Genomic DNA, 23,075 nt, shown 5'->3' on the forward strand with positions numbered 1-23,075 from the left:
TTTCTTGTGAATAGCTATTTTATTTATGTATGAATATTTAGTATTCTTTTTACATAGAATTTAAATCATAGTGGGGCAGATTGCTTTTAATTGTAATTTATTTTGACAGTAGCCTTTGTTTCAAAAGATCTATAATATCAACATGGTTTATCAATAATACCTTGGAAAACAGCATTTAGTCCTCAAAGAAAAATCCCAGGTTATACTGGAATAGAGAAATATGTTTAAAATCTTATTTTCTTTTCTTATTTTTCTTTTCTCTCTAGAATTGGAAGAATCCAGACAGAAATGCCCACCGTGCTGGTATAAATTTGCTAACACTTGCTTGATTTGGGACTGCTGTACTCCCTGGCTGAAAGTCAAACATATTGTAAATTTGATTGTGATGGACCCATTTGTTGATCTGGCTATTACTATCTGCATTGTCCTAAACACCCTGTTCATGGCAATGGAGCACTATCCAATGACAGAACAATTTAGTGGTGTGCTTTCAGTAGGAAACCTTGTAAGTCTTTTATGGTGTGACATGTATATAAAATGCATTTTTCTTAAATCTTCTCTGACTTATGTACCTATATTTAAAGAAAATGTTGAGTAGATCTTTATAGGCTTGGGGTCGTTGAATTTATATTTAAGCTGTACTGAATCCCACTTTGTTGACATTTGTGGGTATTGCCACTCTTGCTTTATAGAGCAAAAGGTAGAAAGATTTATTAAGTCAACATACATTTTGATTTTTAAAACCTTCAGCTTCTGTCATTGAGGCACTTTAAAGGAATTTATCTTTTGTGGGTTTTTTTTTTTTCTTGGATACTTTCAAATCATAAGAACTTTCAGTTCCATTCTCACATCTGTTCTGCTCCTCACTAGCACCTCATAAGGTTCTGGGTGTTCAGGCAATTGCAGAGGGGAAAGTCCTTGTAAGCATGGCAGCTCCACAGGAAATGGTGAAATGGCATGACAGTGCAGGTCATCCTGAAGAAAAATAGTTCTGCTCAACTTTCAGTAAAATATTTTTTCTTAATAAAATAATTGTCCCTCTCATAAACATATCTTTGTTCCTAGAAGCAAAAAGATGTCCCAAGGGCAAAGATGAGATCTAAGGAGGAAAAACTAAACATTAAAATTAGAAGAGATTCAGTATTAATACATGCATATTAGCAGGCTAGATAAAAACTGTATTTTCCCAGTTACCTCTTTTCCTTTGGAAACCAAAAATTGTGATGCATATGTAAGCTTCAAATCTGAATTTAATTTTTAACCCCAATGTATGTCAACATAAAGAAGCTATTAAGATTTACCATGGATTGCTTGCTGGAGATATAACTTACCAGAAAGTTGATATTATTAATCTGGGGGAGGGGGTAATATTTTCTTATTAAACTGGAGTAAGAAACTGTGTTTTGCTTACAGGTGTTTACTGGAATCTTCACAGCAGAAATGTTTCTCAAGATAATTGCCATGGATCCTTATTATTATTTCCAAGAGGGCTGGAATATTTTTGATGGTTTTATTGTGAGTCTTAGTTTAATGGAGCTTGGCCTTGCAAATGTAGAAGGATTATCTGTCCTTCGATCATTCAGATTGGTAAATATACTAACCTATGTTGATCTGTTGTGTTTTTGTATTTCTGCATGTATGTTGTGCATTTTTAGTTTGTACATTATATGTTTGCTTAAGACAGAAGATTATTTCAGAAGAACTTACAAAACTTCATACTCACTAAATGGCATGTATCTATTAATATTGTTTTACACATTATCTTAGTAACATCTGTTGCTTCTTCAAGACATTGTCAGCATCAGTTCTGTTCTTACAGTGAGTGTGCTTTAAGGGTTATCTTTATTTAATAGTAGTATCTCAGAGTCTTTTTCTCATTAGATGAGGGAATGAAAAATGCAAGAGCCATGGGCCCCCACTAACTGTGACTGAAAATTTTTAAATTGCTTAGTAAATAACGGATTAGCTAATAAAAGTTTATTGACAGTTTTATCTGATAGACTTCCATTACCAGTTGGCTTACATGGTTAGTTTTAGAAGAGAGTAGTGTTAAGATTTTTCTTTGGGTAAAGATTTTTCATCACTCTCAGCCTTCTCCTTATCATCCTCTGCAAGGCACCATCTGTCTAACAGCTTTTCTGTTCAGAAGTCACTATGTTATCTCTGTCTGTATGAAATATCTCTGTCATGAATAGGAACTTGAAAAACTTTGGTCTTGCTGAAGACTAGGCTAGCATTCAAGTTGATGTTCACGTTCTCTTCTGAGAAGACCTACAGAGTAAGAGACAAGAAGTTAGAGTTCCTATTCATCAAGCTCAACTTTTGCCTAAATAAAGCAGAACACATTTGACTTTCATTTAAAGTTACATAAGCCCCCTTTAAAAAAAGAGAACATTTAAATTCACCCATTTGCTGGTTCTCTACATATCATTATATTGTATTTTGCCTGAAGTCTAATATCTGTCTGGATTGAATTCTCCCTCAGTAATTGAATTTTCTTTTTAACTTTGCCCATATACATTTTATTTACATGTCATCCCATGAAATAATATTTAAATTTAGATTCCTTTTATATTCTCCTCTTTCAGTTGTCTGAACACTTAACGTATCTTTCCAAACAATTTCATTTTTGTCAGTTTTGACTTGTTTAATATAATGCTTTCCTTTGGTTTTCTCAGCGGTGTATGACAAACTTTTTTCAGACACTTTTGTTTGCTTATATTAAATGACAGAAAATACATTGTTAGATACTTGTAAGTAACTTCTGTGCCTGTCATTAACAACTCTAGCTTGTGTCTCTTCCTAGGAAAACTATTTCTTCTATCTCTCTGCCACTGAAGATGAAAGAGATCTGAAAGTGTCTATACACTTACAATCCTGTTAAACTGACCACATTTCATGTGTGCTGGTTTATTTTTAGTTACATTCTTTTAGAGTTAACTAAAGGAGAAAGACTGTTTTGTCCAACTTGTCCAACAAGTACAACTCGTTTATAGATATCTACAGTCACCAAAGGAGGCAAAGTCTGAATAACAGACTTTGTGATAATTGCAATATAATTGAAATGAGCATACAGATGATATTTTTGATTTCTTAAGACTGCTGCTGTGTAGTATTATACAAAAAAACTAGAAGCAAATATTGTAACTGAAGTTTCTAAAGATACATGAGACATGATTTATACACAGGATAACTGAAATATGAAATTTATGGCAATGATTTCATTACAGTTAGTAACATGATTAACTGTATACTTTTCTTCTGTTTTTCAGTTGCGAGTTTTCAAATTGGCAAAATCTTGGCCAACTCTAAATATGCTGATTAAGATTATTGGCAACTCAGTGGGGGCTCTGGGGAACCTGACCCTGGTGCTGGCCATCATTGTGTTCATTTTCGCTGTGGTTGGGATGCAGCTGTTTGGGAAAAGCTACAAGGAATGTGTCTGCAAGATCTCCAGTGACTGTGAACTTCCACGCTGGCACATGCATGACTTTTTCCACTCTTTCCTGATTGTATTCCGAGTGCTGTGTGGAGAATGGATAGAAACAATGTGGGACTGCATGGAGGTTGCAGGCCAAACTATGTGCCTTACTGTCTTCATGATGGTCATGGTGATTGGAAACCTTGTGGTATGTAATCATTGGATTTTTTTTAGAAGTATTAGAATTTATTTCCTGTTTTTCATTATTTAGAAATCAGAGATGAAGACTGGAAAAGGACTTCAGGAAATCATTTAATTCATTTGCCCTTTCACTAAACCAGGTTCAAATCTTAGAATCATAGAATGATTTGGGTTGGAAAGGTCCATAAAGATCATATAGTTCCAACCCCCCGCAACAGGCAAGGAGACCTTCCACTAGACCAGGTTGCTCACAGCCCCATCCAACCTGTTTTCAACACTGCCAGGGAAGGAGTAGCCACAACTTCTCGGGGCAACCTGCTCCAGTCTTGCCATGCTCACAGTGAAGAATTTCTGCCTTATATCTAATCTAAATCTATCTTTTATCAGTTTAAAACCATTACCCCTTATGCTATTCCTACACGCCCTTGTAAAAAGTCCCTGTCCAGCTTTCTTCTAGGCTCCCTTTAGGTATTGGAAGGCTGATATCAGGTCTCTCCAAAGTCTTCTCCAGGCTGAACCCAAACAGCCTTGATCATTTATGAAAAATGTTTGTCTATCTTTTCTTTTAATTCTTCAGTAAGTTTATGACTTCTTTAAGATCAGCGCTGAATTATGCTTACAGTTAAAAATGCCTTTCAAAAAACCAACTTCAATCACCTGTTACAGCCAATTAAACTGGTCTCAATAGGGATCAAAACCAGTTGGTCTTCATGACAATATTTATAACTCTTAAAGTCTGAAAGTTTCCACTGTCAGTCTTTTCTTTTTGAAACAATACTTTGTCCAGCTGTTCAATTTTTTTTCATAGGTGCTGATTTCTAAACTACTTACCATTTTTGCTGCTGGCCTCTGAATTCCTCTCAAGCAGCATATTAGATAGAGATACAAGTATCGGATAATGTGGAATAATTATACTTTCAAGCCTTACACCCAACATTCCTCATGGTACATCCCCAAATGACACATGACATTTCTCTACCAGCAGCCTATATGCCCTTTTCTTCAGTGCTTCCACCTTGCCAGTTATCACACCTTCTCTATACATAGTTTTCATTTTTTACAGCCAACATTTCCACTCCAGTGCTTCAGAATTAAATGCCATATTAATTTTGAATCATTTAATCTATTTACATGCTTATGCTTAATTACAGTTTATTCTTGTTGAGTGCTAGCACCCCTTCTCTTTTTAGTATCATCCACAAATTTTGTAAATATGCTTATTCAGACGTACATACAAAGTTTAACTGGACTGATGTGACACTCCTGTGGCAATTTTGAACAGGAAGAATTGAGAAGTATAATTTAAATATTATGATTAATCAGTTTTGCATATAGTCTGTCATAATTACATGCAGTCCAAATTTCTCTTGTATGTTTGCAAAATGTCATGCAAGAAAGTCTGAAATAGTTTCCTAAAATTGAGGTGTATCACATCTGTGGACTCTTTATCTCTTCCCTAGTTCACTTGCCCAAAACAAAAATAGACTAACATATTTTTGGCAAATACAGAAGTTTATTATATTCTGAATTAGAGACACTGAAACTACGTACTCTTGAACTGGAGTCTGCCTGTATTCCCCTCACCTGTGAACACTACTGCAGATGTAGCTTCCATAAATTACTACATAGTGTTTTATCCTGCTTCCTTAACGTCATTCTCCATTTTGAGGGGCAGACCTGCACTGCTTGCAGTGTGGTGGAGAAAGTCAAGGAACAGCTCAGATTTTCACATATATTAGTCAAGCTAAAAATTTTTTTGGCAACTTACAATGAAATATGGGGAACAGGGATTACAGACTGGAAACTGTAGCAGAAAGATGGATTGAAATAAAGTACTAGCTGTAAAATAAAAAACATGTCCTATTAAACAATCCATAGTGGAATTACTTTTGTGACCTAAGAATAAGAGATACATTATGTTTTCTCCTTACTGTTTTGTAGGTACTCAACCTCTTTTTGGCCTTGCTGCTGAGCTCATTTAGTTCAGACAACCTTGCTGCTACAGATGATGATAATGAAATGAACAATCTACAGATTGCTGTGGCAAGGATACAGAAAGGCATAGATTATGTGAAGAGAAAAGTGCGTGAATTCATCCAAAAAGCCTTTGTTAGAAAGCAGAAAGTTTTAGATGAAATCAAGCCTCTTGAAGACCTAAACAACAAGAAAGACAGCTGTATTTCCAACCACACAATAGTAGAAATAGGTAAAAACCTTGCCTATCTTAAAGAAGGGAATGGAACTACCAGTGGCATAGGCAGCAGCGTGGAAAAATATGTTGTTGATGAAAGTGATTACATGTCATTCATAAACAACCCAAGTCTCACTGTGACAGTGCCCATTGCTGTCGGGGAATCAGATTTTGAAAATTTAAATACAGAGGAGTTCAGCAGCGAGTCAGACCTGGAAGAAAGCAAAGAGGTAAGACTATTTCTGCATCTAAAATATGCTGATTCTTTTCTTTATTTCCTAAGCTTAGTATTGTTGAATTCAAATCTCTATTGAATTCCTGTATAACAACGTATACAAGCTTGTAATGATATTTAGGGTAAATCGATGTAAGATTGTGAAAACTGAATGAGATGGTAGTACAGTATTGCATTTACTGTGATAATGAAGATGCATGAGATAATTTTTTAGAAAATCCATACTTTTTTTTTCCCTATTTTATTTGGTTAAATCATTAAGAAGAAAAGGAACCAATTTAATAGCCCTGGATACCAGAAGTCTTACAAAATGTGTGTGGGTTGTGCAAGTTTCTGCATGCTTACTTCATCAGTGCAGTTTATTTACTCTTTTGTCTGCTTTCTGGAGTGCCTTCTGTCAAATTAATAGTTCATTCTGATGTTTTTAACCTTTTTGATCTAGTCAAAATGCATCTAGATACATCATAAGTACATTTGAATACTGGACCAGCATCACTAAATGATTTCGTATAAATCACTAATAATCCATTTGATAGTAGCAGAACCACTGAAGAAGTGAAGTAATGGCTTTATGGTAAAAAAGTTATGAAGCTTTATTTCTCAGTGTTAGATCCTTTCATATGGTGATCCATTGTAATTTTCAAAGCTTTAAGATACTTGAATCTGCTACCTATTGTGACAGTAACAGAATGTACCTCTTTCTGGCTCAATGTGGTGCCAAATGGGCAAATCCAAGCTAGCACTCAGTGAGTTACAGTGGATGGATGCCGAAGCCATTATTATCATCTTAACCCAATGCTCTGTCCTGCACAATTGTACATGGTGGAGGCATATCCCCTCAAGTGCAGTAAATCTATGGTCTGCTTAGTACCAATGTGAGTTCGTTCAGCAATAGGATGGGCATTTTTAAGCACTATTACATGCTCCAGTGTAGACATAAACTAACATAAAGGCTTTTGTAAGTGATTTCCTCATGCTTGAGGTATAAGTATGGATAAGATTCTAGCAATTCTCACCTTGAAATCCTTTTTTTTTGTACAGACTGCAATACTCAGTCATATTTTCTTGTTCCTTTAATGTCTTTCATGTCTTTATTATTCTTTTAAAAATATTTATTTTTGAGAATGTTTGTGTTAGTATTTATCTTACTCTTCAAAACCATGATTTGAGTGTAAACCAAAGCAGAAGTTACTGTAGTTTAACTTTTAATTGTTGTATGTAATGAAGAAGGTGATTATATGAAAGTTTATTGGTCTAAATGTAGCATTTTTGTTGATTCTATTCTATTTTTGTATACAAGATAAGAAAAGAATCTTCTTCAGGCAATTTTATACCACATAGGGCTACTGCACTGTCCTGTCTTTCCATTGATCTGCTGTTGTTCTATTGTCCCATTGTTCAGTTTCAGAACTTACTGCTGCCAAAGGAGCAGCAAATTCTACTGCTAATCTCAGCAAATTCCACCTATCAATGCGATCATCCATAATGGTTGCATACGGCAGGAATGGCACAGGTTATTTTTCTTTGTGTAGATCACATAGTTTCTTGGTATGAGTATGGTCCTTCTGGGTTTCTTCTTTTTTCCTGCAAACCATGTTCAAATCCATCATTTTCAGCCTTCCCCCTATTTAGCAACTACTGATAGCCAGAGGATGTACTGAAAGTTGGGCAATGAGGTATCTTAAATTGGAGAATAAAGTATCTCAAGCTGGAGAAAAAGGTGTCTTGACTTAAAGTTCAGTACTAGGAAACAGAATACTTCATATTCCTTCATCACAAAATATTTATTGCTATCTTGCTGGAGTAATACCTATCTGTCATTCCATATTTGCCTCTAAATTTAGTATAGTACTTTCTGTTTCAAGGGTGCTGTAAACCTAAACCTATAATTTTTCATAAAACATTCCAAATGGCTCAATTGGAAAGTGTGAAGAAAATACTGTTAGTTTATTCTGCAGATATTGTAACTGGTAATGATGCTTCAGATTATACTACTATATGAATGTCACTAAAAGAAAATCTTCTAATGCAGATACAATCTTGGATGTTGGACGTGAAGTCCCAGTATGATGAGAAGGATGCACTCAGGAAAACTCTGTTCACTTCTTCTTTGGTGCTTCCACCTGTATCAGATTAATTTTGATAATTACTGGTTCTGATACCACCACTACTCGTGGTAGCAGTAAACCATGTTTTAAATGGTCCTGTATACTTTTCCTGTAGTTGTTCTTTTTCAAAAGTTATGAAGTTATGTACATATTAACTGAAGTTATATCAAAATAAATGATAGTTCTGATAATTTTTAATTGGCAACTTCTCTGCAAAAAGTAATTTGGAAGTGTAATTGGATCTACTCATTTAAATACTATATATCTAACATTGCTTAGAAAGAAGTAATTAAAAATTTTCATTAGTGATTATTAGATTATATAGCTGCTGAAGTCTGTTTTTATGTGTAATCACAAGACTTATGTACTAGTGCAGGATTCTCCATTTCTTGTGCTGAAGCTACAATTGTGCAGAAAATAATTTGTGATTCACTGAACAGTGGTAGCAAGAAAGAACATGACTTTTGGTAGTGCCTAATGACTTAGGCATCTGTTTTGAGAATGAAATGTTTCCCTGCTACAAAATCCGTTTATAATTTTTAATGCAATTTTTTAATATTTTTATTATATTTATTGTATTATATATTTATTGTATTATTGTTTTAATATAATTAGTCAATAGTCAGTGGCTAAAATGCAGAAATTGCCTTGAAATAGGGCACATGAACCTGAATTCACATATGAATTCCCTGATAGCCAGCATTCTTACTTTTTTGCTTCTTTTTATAGCCTGCACAATCTTTAACTATTTACTACACAAGAGCATTATGTCAGTAGAAGAGATGGAGGATGCACCTTACTCAAACCTATAGGTTGATGGTGAGCAGGACTGAGTATGATCACAGTGACAATGGTGCATCTATTCCTATATCGTGTAACGGGATGGTATAACTTCTGACTATCTTTATTAGCCAAATATTTCTTTTTACCATTGGAAGGGTCCCAATTATGTTATTCTACAAGGTGAAAAAAAAACTGAATTCCTATAGGGAAAACTCTTAAGTGGATTATACCACGTTTGAGGCATAAGCTCCAATCGTTAAGCTTCCACCATAAAAGAAAGGCTTCCTCCTCCAGATACAGTTATTTAAAAGAAAACAGTGTCCTTATTGCATTTTTGGAGGCACTTAATCTTGTAAATGTGTGTATTAATCATAGTTCAGTAACTGCAAACTGATCAGGTGATAAGACAAAGAAATTGCGTTGTCAGGAATGAGCTAGTGCCAAGCAGTTTTGACTGGTCAAGCCTGAAAGTATTCTTAAGCATATTCAAGACCAAAATTTCTTACTCTTGCAGAATTTGAAGGTGAAAACTTGAAGGGAAATGTGTACAAATTTCAGGCACCCTCAAGAGAGGGTTAAGCAAAGACACTGCAAGCATATTTCTTATTTAAGTGCCTAAATTTCAAATAGATTTTAATCACAAAAGTGCATATCTTAATCCTAGTTCCTACTCTTCACTTACTTGACTGATGTTATCCTCTGTGGTTTTTATATAGAGAAGACTGATGACTTATTATTCATAAGACCAACAGTCTTGTCATGAAAATGATCCAAAGCAAAAGAAAGAACTTTTTAAATTAAAAAAAATTACTGCAAATGGCTTTTTTGTTCAAGGCCTCCTCTTATTTGTCATGCCATAAAGTGCCTTGCATTTCTGCCCTCTCATGTTTTCTCATTTATATGATTCTGCTGCTACTGAGTGTTGATCTGCCAGTTACTTCATAGCTTATACTACAAATTGAAAGAACTGAAGTCAGAAACTACCACCAAACCGTGTTCAATTAGCAGTATTCCAAATGAAAGGCAGCTTAGGCATCCATGTACTGTGAGAACATTCTGCACAAGATAGCCAGATGCTAATGTGTGTGTCTGTGTGCTTTTGCTTTTCTCTTTGTATACACATGCATACACCTATTCACTGTGGTATAGGGCAATAAGCTGAATTTCTACGAAGTAATTATAACTTATTAGCAAGTTTTAATTAAGTTATTAATATTTAGTGGATAACATACATCTTTTCCTTTATTTTGATGGAAATGTTATCTAGATTATGCCTTTCTAGAAACAATATATACTGGTACATGCTAGTAAGTGTGAATTTATAAGGAATTTTCTAGGAAATTGACCAAAACCTAAAATAGTGTTAATTAGGAAAATATTGCGTCCATAAGAATGGTAGTGGGGAAAAACAACGTAATGAGGGAATTAGAGAATAAATCCTAAATAAAATTTTATCATGGAAGTAAGGCCACTAACATATCTTGGGCCACTGTGCTGAGTCTGTTGTCCTGTATGTAAAGGTCCGTGGACCTGAGCTGCATTAGTGCTATCCAGTATAGAAACTATAAAAATAATTTTTCCTTTTTAGGTCCTTAAGTACTGCAGGGATGGTTTATATAGAAAATTTTGTAGTGCATGTGTAGCTGTGTAATAATCAGTTACAATAATAATAATAGCTGTGTAATAACTAATTTATGCTAAGTGTAACTTCTAGGCTAGTAATTACACACAGATATATCAAGTTAGAAGACATTTTTAAATGCCTTGAAACATATGCGATCTCCTAATGCTGTTGCAGACACCTGAATAATGTGTATTTTACTTTAATCAGTATTCAGTGCAAAAAAAACAGAGGTGCTGTGTTGTGAACTTCATTTCCTGCCATTCTTACTTCTCACAGGAGTAGAACCAAGCTGGATCAGTCAAGCGGGCAGCTCTGGTGCCTTTTAGCGAGGCAGAGCATCGTGTCACCAGTTTTACCCAGGTTACCTAAACAAGTTATACATCTATGCGTATATACTATATAATCACTTTTTTAATGGATATTGACTGGCCTGCATGCTCTTCAGCTATGATCTTGTCCCATTCATTGCAATAAAGTACAAACATGCACAGCTGCTCTCTGCTGAGTCACGAGACTCCCATCACAGCATGGTCAGGCGAGATCGGCAGCCCCAGTATTTCTGTGGTTCAGATGCTATACTTTCCATGGTACTTTAATAATTTTTTGCAGTGCATGCTATGTACCTTTCCCAGTCTTTATGGTAAAGTTTCAGGATTCTCTTTTTGAAGTGTTTTCCTTCATTTTGAAGGAAGACAGAATATGTAACACATAAACTATGTTTCTCATCAGAAGCTTATGTAAGTCCATCTGTAAATTGTGCTGATAATGAAAAGCTGCTAGCTGTTTTGGAATACGTTCCTACTATTGTATTTTAGCTTACAATGGAGGTAACTTGCAAACTCATGGTAGTCACTTCTTTATTTTTCATATTTCTTTTTAGAAGTGCTTTTCTTCAGTACCTATATAAGCATTTAGTTATTTTGGAGATTAATATGCAGAACATGAAGCACCATTAAGCATGAAATTCATTTAATTTCCAATCTAAGCATGTGACCATCATTTAGTTAAAACAAGTTCATACAAAATTGGTATTTGGCTGGTTGAACATTTGGAGATCAGTTCTGCTCTTACTTACACCCACACTTAACAAGCGTAGAGGTGCAAAGAGAAAACTGATAGCAAGATCTGGCCCAATTCAGTCTTACCATAGCCTTTCAACTTATGCTTAAAAATTGTCTTACCTCTCCAAACATCTAAAATTGTCTGCCCTGACAAATTTATTCTCATCAGTAATAAATAAAGTTCCACAGTCAAGTGAGTAAGTTACTGATGTTGGTCCAAAAGGTTCTGAGCTTTATTAATTACATCTCACCTATTAAACGTTATCATAATATTAGCAACACCATAGTTCTGCAATGCTGCTTCCAGTTTGGTAAATCAGTGGAATTAAAATATTATTATTGCATAGCTTTTTGTCTTGCATTTTATAAGGAATTATTTGTCTTCTAAGTCATATTTTTATTTAAAAATACTAATTTTTCAGAATCCTTTGATACTCTGAAGAATTTAGGTTTGGAATTGTTTGTGAATTGGTCACATTGTACTGGCATATTGTGATTCACAGTGGATGATATTGTTAATGTTAGACTTAATTGGAGTTAGCTTAATTGATCCTTACAAAAAGCAGTCCCTTGCTCTGTCAGAAATATCCTTTCACTATTGCTTGTATGAATCAAAGGGCCTTTTTAAGTAGCTTCCATTGGGAGTGCTTTTGCAAATATTTCCACTGCTATTTATGACACTTTTGCTATCATCCAACATTCTTGCAAATATTTTTATTTATGAAATGCTCATAACTAAGTAGATCAAAGGAATTATAAATAGCAACAAAGTACAGAATGTACTATAATTTAGTGAACCTGTTTTTCTGCAGTATTTGCAAACAATAATCATCACAGAATTGTTTTGCTTTGATTTTAAATGTTCTGTTTTTTTGAACTGATAGAGTTATTATGCCTGACTGTATAAACACTAGAAAGAGTGTTATCCAGATTCCACTAATTATACCAGTGGAACTATGATGATATTTACCACTTGGTCAATTTTATAGGTAATATAGTTGTACTGAAAAAAGACTGGATAAGCTTGTCTATAGTATTGCCATTTATATTATGGAACATCTCATTTTCATACTGACATACACACAGCGCTGAGAAAATAAAACCAATATCGTTTCCATTATTTAACATTTTCACAGGCATTTGGGAGGAAAGCAAAACCAAAATGGTGGTTTCTGTTGGCATCATCTTCCTGCTTATGACTGTTCTGTTCTTTGCTCCTTCAGTCCTTAAATTACGATTTCAACAGCTATTAGTGGCATCCTGGGCAATCATGAAATTTCAGGCTTTGTCAAAAATCTTAACCTAAGAGCTGTTCAGCTACTCTCAGATAATCATCTAAGAAAGAAAGAAAGAAATGTTAGAAGCTCCAAGTGTCCTGCCTGTAAGTGAAGCAGAATTGTATGAATCTATGAGATGTTGCCGTGGTTCAGAAAGTAATTACGTCAAGAACTTCCTGACCTAATCTTGGCTGTTGCTTTTGCAGTGCTGCTCTGATAGGCAAACTGCTTTCCACTTTCAGTTTCTATCTTGAACCTAAACCAAAATATGTATCTCATACTATACTGGATTGCTGACTAAAGCATGACAGGCAAGGCTGTTGGTAGATGTGACAGAATAGGTATCTCTTTACGTTAATCAGTATACTGCTGCTTTAGAACCATGTAAGTACCTTTGTCCCCTTACTGTTTTCTGTGAAAAGGAGATGGAGTATGTACAGTCTGAGGTTTTGCAAAGTAGATTTCTCTGAAAATAATTTCCTTAGCATACTTTTCAGAAGGAATCTATCATCCTAACTTTCAGAGTGTCTAACACTTGTCCCTCTAAGTATCTTTTAATCTGGGTCACTCAATATTTTTGAAACCTAAAACTATGGTATAAAAAAGTCTTTAAAAGGACTTACTACTATATCAAAGAGAATTTTTTGGCCTGATGATTCTCTTGTTTCTGCAGGCTTATTTTTTAAAAGGCTATATACATGTTAAGCAATGTATACATGCATACATGTATAGAAATGCCTAAATCAAGTTTTTGTAATGTTGGTGAGCAGAGAAGAATTTAAGTAACTTTGAGATATGCTAAGGTAAAGAACTGCAACATACACTATATACCTAACATATCAGAGTCTGCAATTAAGGGTAGTCTAGCTATCCAGCTGTATTCTATATGTACAAACACTGGAAAGATGTATTAAGTGGTAGAAAAAGTTTTCCTATATATTAATGCGTATGAAAAAAACATAGCAATAACATGGTCCATTCCCATGTGATGTTGTGTTGAATACTTAGAAATCAGTACAACATCCCTGTGTCTGCTGCTTTATACCGGAGCAGAAGTTTGATGTGGAAATAGTGACTGTTAGTGAAAAGTTTTACTAGCATACTGAATTTAACTGATTTTCTAAAATCTTAAGGTTTTGTATCATAAAACCTTCCTGTTTCTAATGCATACAAAATTTTATAAATATTGTATAGAATGCCATACATTAAATTCAATGTTAAAAATAACAAACAAAAAATAGTAACTATTTATGTTGAAATTCTTAATTTTTCTTCCACAAATGATACTGAATTATTACAGATTGAGTTTATTGAATGATTTTTATAAAATGCATCTTCATGTACTGATCAGGTTGGGCCTAAATTCATGTATAGCAGAAGAGTGTGCTAAGGAAATACTCTGTCATGTCAACAGAAGAGTAACTGAATTCTCAGTGGGCTAAGTTATTTAATTGTTGTGTTTCAAGTATCAGTTGCTGTTGATTCGTTTTAGGATTTGTCTGTTTAGCTTAACTCCTGTGATTACTATTACAGCTGTTTAAAAGAAGTATACCAGATTTTCAGTGAGAAGAGTATTGTAAGCTACAACTCACCATACATACTGCCCCTCAGAAATAAAGATGGCTTTCTGATGTTCCTATAATTGACAGTTCTACTGATAATTTTCTACTTTTTCTACCTGATCTTATTGATCTCTTCTTATAGTGGGTGGCTCTAATCTTCCATCTTGAGCTGTTAGTCTTATGCCATTGCAATAATAGGAATTCACTACCCTTTCTTAACTTTTGCCGTTTAAACTAACTGAGTAATATCTGAGCTACTGAAATCTTCATGTTCCTATAAAATAATGGGCAGTATAGGTCGTTCAAAATTGTGGTTTAACCAGTTTATAATTTTTGTTTGCTCTGCTACTATACAGCATTCTGCTAAAAATGCTGTCCAGATTGGAATGATGCAAGCGACATTTTAGGAAAACTCCACATAATGCAAACAGATAATCACTTCTCAGTTTAAAACATATTTACTGTATTGTATTGGTAAACGCTGATTTTTAACACCATATATAAATTTCTTTGGAATGTACCTTGTGTTTATGGTATTTCTGGCCTCTTCTCAAACTGATGATTGACTTCCACTGATGTTTACATTCTCTGGTACTTGAGAACTACAGTATTTATTCTATTCCAGTTTCTCTATTTTAGAGGCAGTATTCCACAATCACCAAACTGCCATGCATTATCCATAATTTGGATATGTTATAGTGGGGAATTTGTAATAATAATCTGCAGAAAAGTATGCATCCATGTTTTTGTACACTGGAGCTGACCTCATAGATGCTAAAGCTTATGCACAAACATAAGACATGAATATGTAAAATGGGATTTTCAAAGAAACGAAGTGAGTGTGTAGTTATCACTGAAATTGCATGCATAATACACTATACAATAAATGTTTCAATTTGTTTGTTCTTCCTCTAAAATGTGGGCTGTAGTGTACCATAATACACAAAAATAAAAGTTAAGCCAATGTCAAAATGACAACACAGTATATTATCAGTGTGATTCAATAAAATCAGAGTTGAGAAGAAAGGAATTAATCTTTTTTGTTTGAAGAACATACTTAATATTGTCTGCAATGTAAAATTCCATTAAATCTTATGGTATTTTCTGTTTTCACATACTAATATTGTTTACATTTCCTTTACAAACAAACAAACAAACATGTATTCAATTTGGAGCTTCTCAAACATGTTTTAAAAGAATAATGCCTCTAACTGAAGTTTTAAGTGTCAGCAAAGATATATCTTTAATTTTATCATTGACTCTCTCTCTGTGTAATATTACTTCCTTACAGACTATATTCTAAATCTGCTTACATCATTCCCTTTATAAAACTAGCTACTTATCAATGCAACCATTTTACTGATGTTATACTCCACATAGTGATAACATTAGAAGAGTCATAAAATGCTGTGATTAAACTACTTTTACTTATTATAGTACTCATACTTGTCTGTTGCCAATAATGTTACAGTATGAAATAATTATTTTGAAGATTTGATTATTGACATGATTCATAGGTGTAGTACTGTTTTATGACAGTACTGTTTTAAAAGCACTGATTTTTAATTTAGTCTTCAAAAATAATTTTTTCTTAAAAAAAAAAAAGGGCTTTTATAGGGAATTGGACATGTATGTTTACTGTACCAAAGTAATAAGTAGTTTCAAAATGCACAATAAATTCAGAAAATGCATTGGCAAGTGAGAATGCAAAATGTCGGCTACTGCTCTTAAAGCTGCTCTTTTGGAAATAAATAGAATTAAACTATCCTATGCAAATCATAATATGTGTTTTCATGTCAATGATAATGAAAAGCTTATATTTGAATTTTTTAGATTTTACAGACTTGCTAGCATAACATTTACTTGAGACATGAAAATACATCTGTGCAGCTTGCTGTTGGTTTGGTCATGACGTTGGAAAATTATTTGTGTTAACACATGCTATCTGAAGTGTAATCTAAAATGCAGCCACATGATTGGAATAATTAAACAGTACCAAGTGTGGGAGGCACCCATTCCTAAGTTCTGAAATTTCATTTCAGAATTCATATGTGTGGCTCAAAATAGTAGTCTAATGTTAGCAATTCCTTGTATGAAAATATCAACATATTTTCAATAGGGAAAATGCACATTATGTAGTTTCTAATCTTGTGACCTTACCTGTAGTAGAGCAATTTGGCATTATGGAATATAGATCAGAAATTATTTTAATGTCAAAGTGTGGAATAAATGCAAAATATATTGGTATGCATTTCAAATATGAACTTCTATTCAAAATAGATAAAATTGAAAAAGAAAAAAAAATATGGGGTTTCATTCACAGAAATTAAATGCATCCAGTTCATCAGAAGGCAGCACAGTTGATATTGGACTACCTCCAGAAGGGGAACAGCCAGAAGCAGAACCTGAAGAAGTTCTGGAGCCAGAGGCTTGTTTTACAGAAGGTAGGCAAAGCAAAATGTATGCAAGGTGGTTACTCTTAACTGTTGTTTTGGTCTGGATTCCATTTTTGTTAAAAATCAAGGAGAAGCTTTATTTTGGAAGGTATTATAAGAGTTGTAAAACTTTAAATATTGAAACAAAAATCCTCAAATAGGAGATACTTATTTACAAGCATCTATTGCAGTAGCACTGAAATAAAACAAATTAATTTGGTTCATTGTGATTCCTAATAAATACTTACCTTATTCTGACAAAATGTATTGTTGCACTTAGGCTGTGTGCGGAGATTCAAATGCTGTCAAGTCAGTGTAGAAGATGGGAAAGGGAAAATCTGGTGGAATCTTAGGAAAACCTGCTATAAGATTGTTGAACACAACTGGTTTGAGACCTTCATTGTCTTCATGATTCTTCTCAGCAGCGGTGCTCTGGTAAATTCTGTGTAGAACTGTTGTGTCAATTTTAAGCAGCAAGCATTTAGAATTCCAGATAATTATGCGACTGCATGTAATATATCAGAATTTAATATCCAGTTCATAAATGTCCTAATGTCAACATTTATCAACAAGTGTTTGGCATGTTTTGTACGATACTCAGGAGTTTGCTCACAGGCTAAGAAAATTTTTTTTGCAAGTTAGTGTTAATGGAAATAAGACATCAGTTATATCAGACTGGTATTCACATATATTCATATTGATGATTTTTTTTTTTTTTTTTGTCTTATACACTTTTAAAGTAAAGCATAGCTGAGCTAGGAACTGATCAACAGTAACATAAATTATCAAACTGAGATGTAAGGTGCCAATGGGATACTATCAGGCATTTACCAGTTCCTCATAGCAGCAGTAAAATATAGTTTACTTGCTACACTTGGGACAACGCATGGTGATTTACTGACAGTGTAAACAGTTGTGGTTTTTTTTAAAGAGAATTATTAATCTCTGTTCAGGATTGCTTTATGGGTTAGTGTGTACAGTTTGGTTTCAATTATTAGTTCCTCAAAAAATTCTGTATCACAGAGTAATTTTTAAATCCCTTATGTATTTTTGATATAAAGTTGTAGCTATCACAAATAAATCCGTATGTGAATAAGACACTGCTATCCATTAAACTGAGATTTGGAGGTATTACAGAAGGTTTTTGGATCACTGTTCAGCTACACTGAAAGCTGGATACTGTGTTTGGACCCAGCTTCATGAAAAGACTACAGTAAGGAGTGAAGGCAAAAACTGTGCTTAAGGGAAGGATGTATGTCTTATCATCCCATATATCTTTCCAATTAATTTTTTTTCTTGGCTACTATATGCCACATTGCAAATTGTGAAGACATTTAATTATATCTTCAAAAATCTTTTTTCACAGGCATTTGAAGATATATACATAGAGCAACGTAAAACTATCAAGACCATGCTGGAATATGCTGACAAAGTTTTTACTTATATCTTCATTCTGGAAATGCTTTTAAAATGGGTGGCTTATGGCTTTCAAACCTATTTCACTAATGCATGGTGCTGGCTGGACTTCCTGATTGTTGATGTATGTATTCTTTTTCATGTTCTCTAAGGTGATAAAAATCAGAATATTAGGGTTTCACAATAAGCCTTCTGTCCTATTCAGTGGAAACTATTTTAAAACTATTGCTGTGGTATGGTTTATAACACTGTTCAGAAAAGTAAAACTATATAGAAGTGCATATTACTCTAGAGAGGTTGTTTTAATATTCTCTAGTTTTATGAAGTGGTAATGCTTATTGAAATAATTTATTGAAATAATGCTTTTTTTTCATGGTATAGAAAGGATGCTGTTTATCCTCTTCATTTTTTGCTGTATAGGGAATTTACATATTTCAAAGTAATTTCTTTAGAGCTTTCTAACGTTCTAATGAATTACTGTAAGTGATACTCTGTAATATCAAAGGAAAACACTGCTAGGAACTCTCACATCCAGTATACTATTCAGTACTATTAAAACTTTTCACTGCATCACATGGGTGACCTTAAAGAGACATTTGGAGAACTGTGGATGAGCTCCCTTAGAATGGGCTTTCAGATGATTTTCAAAAGGCTGCACCACCAATGGGCAAGTGCATATTGTCTATAGCAGATCTAGTGCAGAGTGTCCTGTAATTTCAGGTCTACATGCTGACAAATACATGCACAGTACTGGATAGCATAAATGAAGTCTACAGATCTTTAACAATACAGCAGACATTCATTTCCCTTCCATCCCCAATAGCCTGACTACATTTGTCTGTGCTAATAGGGCACCTCTCAGTTCCACATACGTAATTCCCATAGAATGCAAGGTAAGAATATGTCTTGAATCACTTGTCATCTCATTCCAAAAGCAGCAGAAGTCTATAGAAACCTCTGTGTGTCTCCCTAAAACCACAATGATATGATAGGCCATGAAGTCTTTACTATACAGAGGTTGGAAAACATTGTAACTTTTTAATCCATACCAACATTGCAGATGCTATGATAAAACATGACTATATGCACACATAGTATTCTGTGGTTGAGTCTGTACCCTTGTAAAAGATTTAATTTTCAGGCTCAATCATCCCATGTTTAAATTACCACGACCAGCAGAACATAAGAGACACTCTGGACAATAGATAACACTGTCATTATTTTATCTACCTGTTTATTTTATCTATCAAAAAATATTTAATTCTTATTCGGTAATCTGTGGTTTAGTTACTTCTGTGAACTTTATAAATAATTTTATTAGATTTTCATAGCACCCTCACTCACGCTGGTGCAATTTTTTTCATGGAAAAAATTTTATCTTTGAAGCATTTTGAATTTCTGGATTTTGAATGCCCCATCCCTGGCAGCATTCAAGTCCTGGCTGAGTGGGACTTTGAGCAACCTGGTCTAGTGGAAGGTGTCCCTGCCCATGGCAGGGGGGCGGAACTGCATGATCTTTACGGTCCCTTCCAACCCAAACCAATCTATGATTTTTGATTTTTTATTTTTTTTATCTTTAGCCAGAGGATTGAGGTAACGAAGTGCAAAGTCTAATATGGAAATGAGAGAATTAAGAGGAAGGGTGGAAGGGAAGGGCATTAAGCAGAGAGAAATAGACAATGGCTTGGTTTGGCTTTGATTTTGTTGTGTGTTTTTTTCTAGGGTGACTCCTTCCCAATGGTTTATTATAAATACATTTCTAAGAATTATTGATGAAAGATAATTGTATTATTTATTTTACAGCTATTCTAGTTTACTTATTCATCTGCCTGCAGACCAGACCAGCGTTATGCAAGCCAGGATTAATGAAGTGGTTAAAGGAGTCACAGGGAATTTAATGAAATGTGGATATGCCTAACAATGAAGCCTCTACTGTTGTCTAACAAACAGTTGATTATCAGTGTTGCTTATCCGGTCAAATATAAACAGATCTGGTAGCTATGGCTGTTGAATAAGATTTTCTGGACACCAGAAAGTTACATTTGACCAAAGGCCAGGTCTGGATATGGTTTTTGAGAGCTTTTACAGGCTCATCAAGTTCCGAAGATACTATGGGAAATTCTGAACTAAATTGACCATTCTAATTCACCCAGCTTTTGGGAGTTTTCTTGGGACTTCATTTTTCTTTCAATACCACCAAGTGTTGACTGGTTTATATGAATTTAGAAGGCCTACTTTTATACCATTCTACCAACATGATTTCATCAACAGGTACTTAGAATATACTTTTATTCTACTTTGTCTGACTTGAAAGTCCTTTCTGCATTATAGAGGGATTCCTGGAGAAAGAGGTCCAGCCTTGAATCTTCTTGAGAAGTTCAGGGCACACATCATTCCCGCCATATGTTTGAAAGGATATATAAGCTAAATGAGCAATATTGCCTTTCTGTTTTTGTGTAGGTCTCTTTGGTTAGCTTAACAGCTAATGCCTTGGGCTACTCAGAACTTGGTGCGATTAAATCCCTTAGGACACTAAGAGCTTTGAGACCTCTAAGAGCCTTGTCACGATTTGAAGGGATGAGGGTAAGACAAAATGAAAGAATCTGAAACTATGCATGCATAGAAAGAATACATGCATGCAGAATGATCAATGACAAATCCATGCAGAAATGCTACGCTATCATTGTATGTATTTTGCATTTATCACTAACATATAAGCAAAAGGCTTCATCTGCTTATATGAATTCATATGTTACTGCACACATTGTTACACTTATCGAGGCTCCTTGGCCTTTCACCCTATTTCATATTTTCCTGGAGAGCCTGAAGATCAACTGCATGGATCTATGCAATGTTACTACAAAACTGAATTTATTCCATACAAATAAATCCTGATATAGCCAGAGCAGTTTAAAAAAATCAATACTTCCTCATAAAAGTGTGTGTACACATACACACATACATATGCACATGTGTACTCCATACCAGTATAGAATATCATGAGTAGTCTGCCAAATATCTTTTAACCCACTATACTGTAAATGTTAACTGGGAATTTTTGTTACAATTTAAAAGTTTTGTAACAATTTCCGATGTTACTAAGTAAATTGGCAGTGTTAAAATACCCCTCTTTGAGAATAAAGCTATTGCATTCTATTTAAAATTCTTATAGTATATCAAAGATGGAGCTGACTTTATGATTTCTGGCATAAATTGGTGGGTTATTGCTTTCCCTATTGATTTTAAGTTGTTGATTATAGACCACTAATCAGCCTGAAAACATATCTGAAGACTTTTTCTGACAGTTATAGAATAGAATCATAGAATAGTTAGGGTTGGAAAGGACCTTAAGATCATCTAGTTCCAATCCTCCTGCCATGGGCAGTTGGGTACACTGGAGAAGTTACTGTCTCCAGCTGTTTGTTACATTAGTTATAACACCCGAGACTCTGCTGCCCAGCTAGGCTTTCTCAATCTATTCCAGTGCAAAGTCAAATTGATTAGTTTAGATGAATTCCTTAGTGCACTGAATTGGCAAAGACCTTATGTGCTCTGCTATGACATGAAAACTCAAAAATGTTTCTCTTAAGGGCAGTAGTCAACAACTGGAGATGGTATATAACTCTAGCTCCAGACAAAAGAAGTTGTCTGGCTTATACCTTCAGGGTCCATCTGTCTGCCGTGGACATAGGTCTAATCGGCAGATGCACCTGAGCTGAAACCCTATGGCTGTAATTAAAAGGGATCCTTGTGTGAGCTCCCTACTGCAATCACTGATCTTTGGGCACCCCAGGTTATAAACTGATAAGCAAGTTTGTAAGTCAACTACAAATTGGTGAGCTTCTGAAGAAAATGTGGTGCTCTATGCGTGTGTGGGAAGATTTCAACAGGCTTTGATTGAAGGTTATAAATTCAAATAGAAAATAGCACTTCCTTGCTCCAACAAATGTCTGGAACTTTGCTAAAGCAAATTTGAAAATTTGAGATGCTTGTATCAGACATAAGGGCTATCTAAAACATCAGTAGTCTCTTGCTGAAGAACACATTAGCTGTTGGAGTTTTTTAAGCAAATGATTAGCAAAGAAAAAAATCCTAAATACAAAATATTACAAATTTTATATGCACAGTAAATTGCTTAAGTGGCAATCTAATGTGGCAAGCTAAAATCAATCACGTTGTCATAGGGCTTATGGGTAATTGTCAATCCCATAACTTTAATATTGGTGTAAACTTTACCTACTGATTTGACATTATCTGCTGTGTTTCTTTGTAAAATACCCAGATAAGGAGATGTATACCTTCAGCAAAAGATATAATAAGAAGGAGTGGGTGAAGTTAGATAACTTTTATTAACCAGGTAATTGACCATTGAATTTGAAATTTTCCTATAGATATAATGTGTTTGCTTTATTTAAACTAATTAAATTCAGGCTATTGTCTTTAAAGATACAGTAGGTCAAGCTGGTGAAGAAATTAGTGTGAGACAATTTTAAGGTCTGATACATGCAAATTCAAGATGTCTGTTCCCAGCATAGTAATTTAATTGGTGTTTAACATCTGTGAACTGAAAATATGACAATATAGCATGGTGCACATTTTTGCACAGATGCTTAAAATTACTTCCAGAGTGAGCATTATACTTCCTATATAAAAGGAAGAAATTCCATTCCACACATCTAAAATTTTTAATCCACTATACTATTTTCTAGGTTCAGGACTTGTGTCTGCCTGGACTAATACTGAATATAAAACATTGCCCCT

The 23,075-nt window shown here is 34.4% G+C and overlaps 1 protein-coding gene across 1 annotated transcript in view; it reads left to right on the forward strand.

Moving 5' to 3' along the window:
* LOC134169720 (sodium channel protein type 2 subunit alpha) overlaps positions 1-23,075 on the forward strand; it is a gene marked incomplete at its 3' end in the record, with an annotated part of 76,844 nt that overhangs the window by 43,812 nt on the left and 9,957 nt on the right. Inside the window, exons 14-21 of the mRNA XM_062630515.1 lie at positions 267-505; positions 1,414-1,587; positions 3,273-3,629; positions 5,564-6,043; positions 16,787-16,907; positions 17,179-17,333; positions 18,265-18,438; positions 20,775-20,897. Of these exons, the coding sequence (XP_062486499.1) occupies positions 267-505; positions 1,414-1,587; positions 3,273-3,629; positions 5,564-6,043; positions 16,787-16,907; positions 17,179-17,333; positions 18,265-18,438; positions 20,775-20,897 (1,823 nt within the window). The remainder of the gene's footprint in view (positions 1-266; positions 506-1,413; positions 1,588-3,272; positions 3,630-5,563; positions 6,044-16,786; positions 16,908-17,178; positions 17,334-18,264; positions 18,439-20,774; positions 20,898-23,075) is intronic.

This window comes from Pezoporus occidentalis, unplaced genomic scaffold (genome assembly GCF_034315485.1).
Source record: "Pezoporus occidentalis ecotype Australia unplaced genomic scaffold, CSIRO_AGI_Poc_V1 ctg354, whole genome shotgun sequence".
Classification (NCBI taxonomy): Eukaryota; Metazoa; Chordata; class Aves; order Psittaciformes; family Psittacidae; genus Pezoporus; species Pezoporus occidentalis.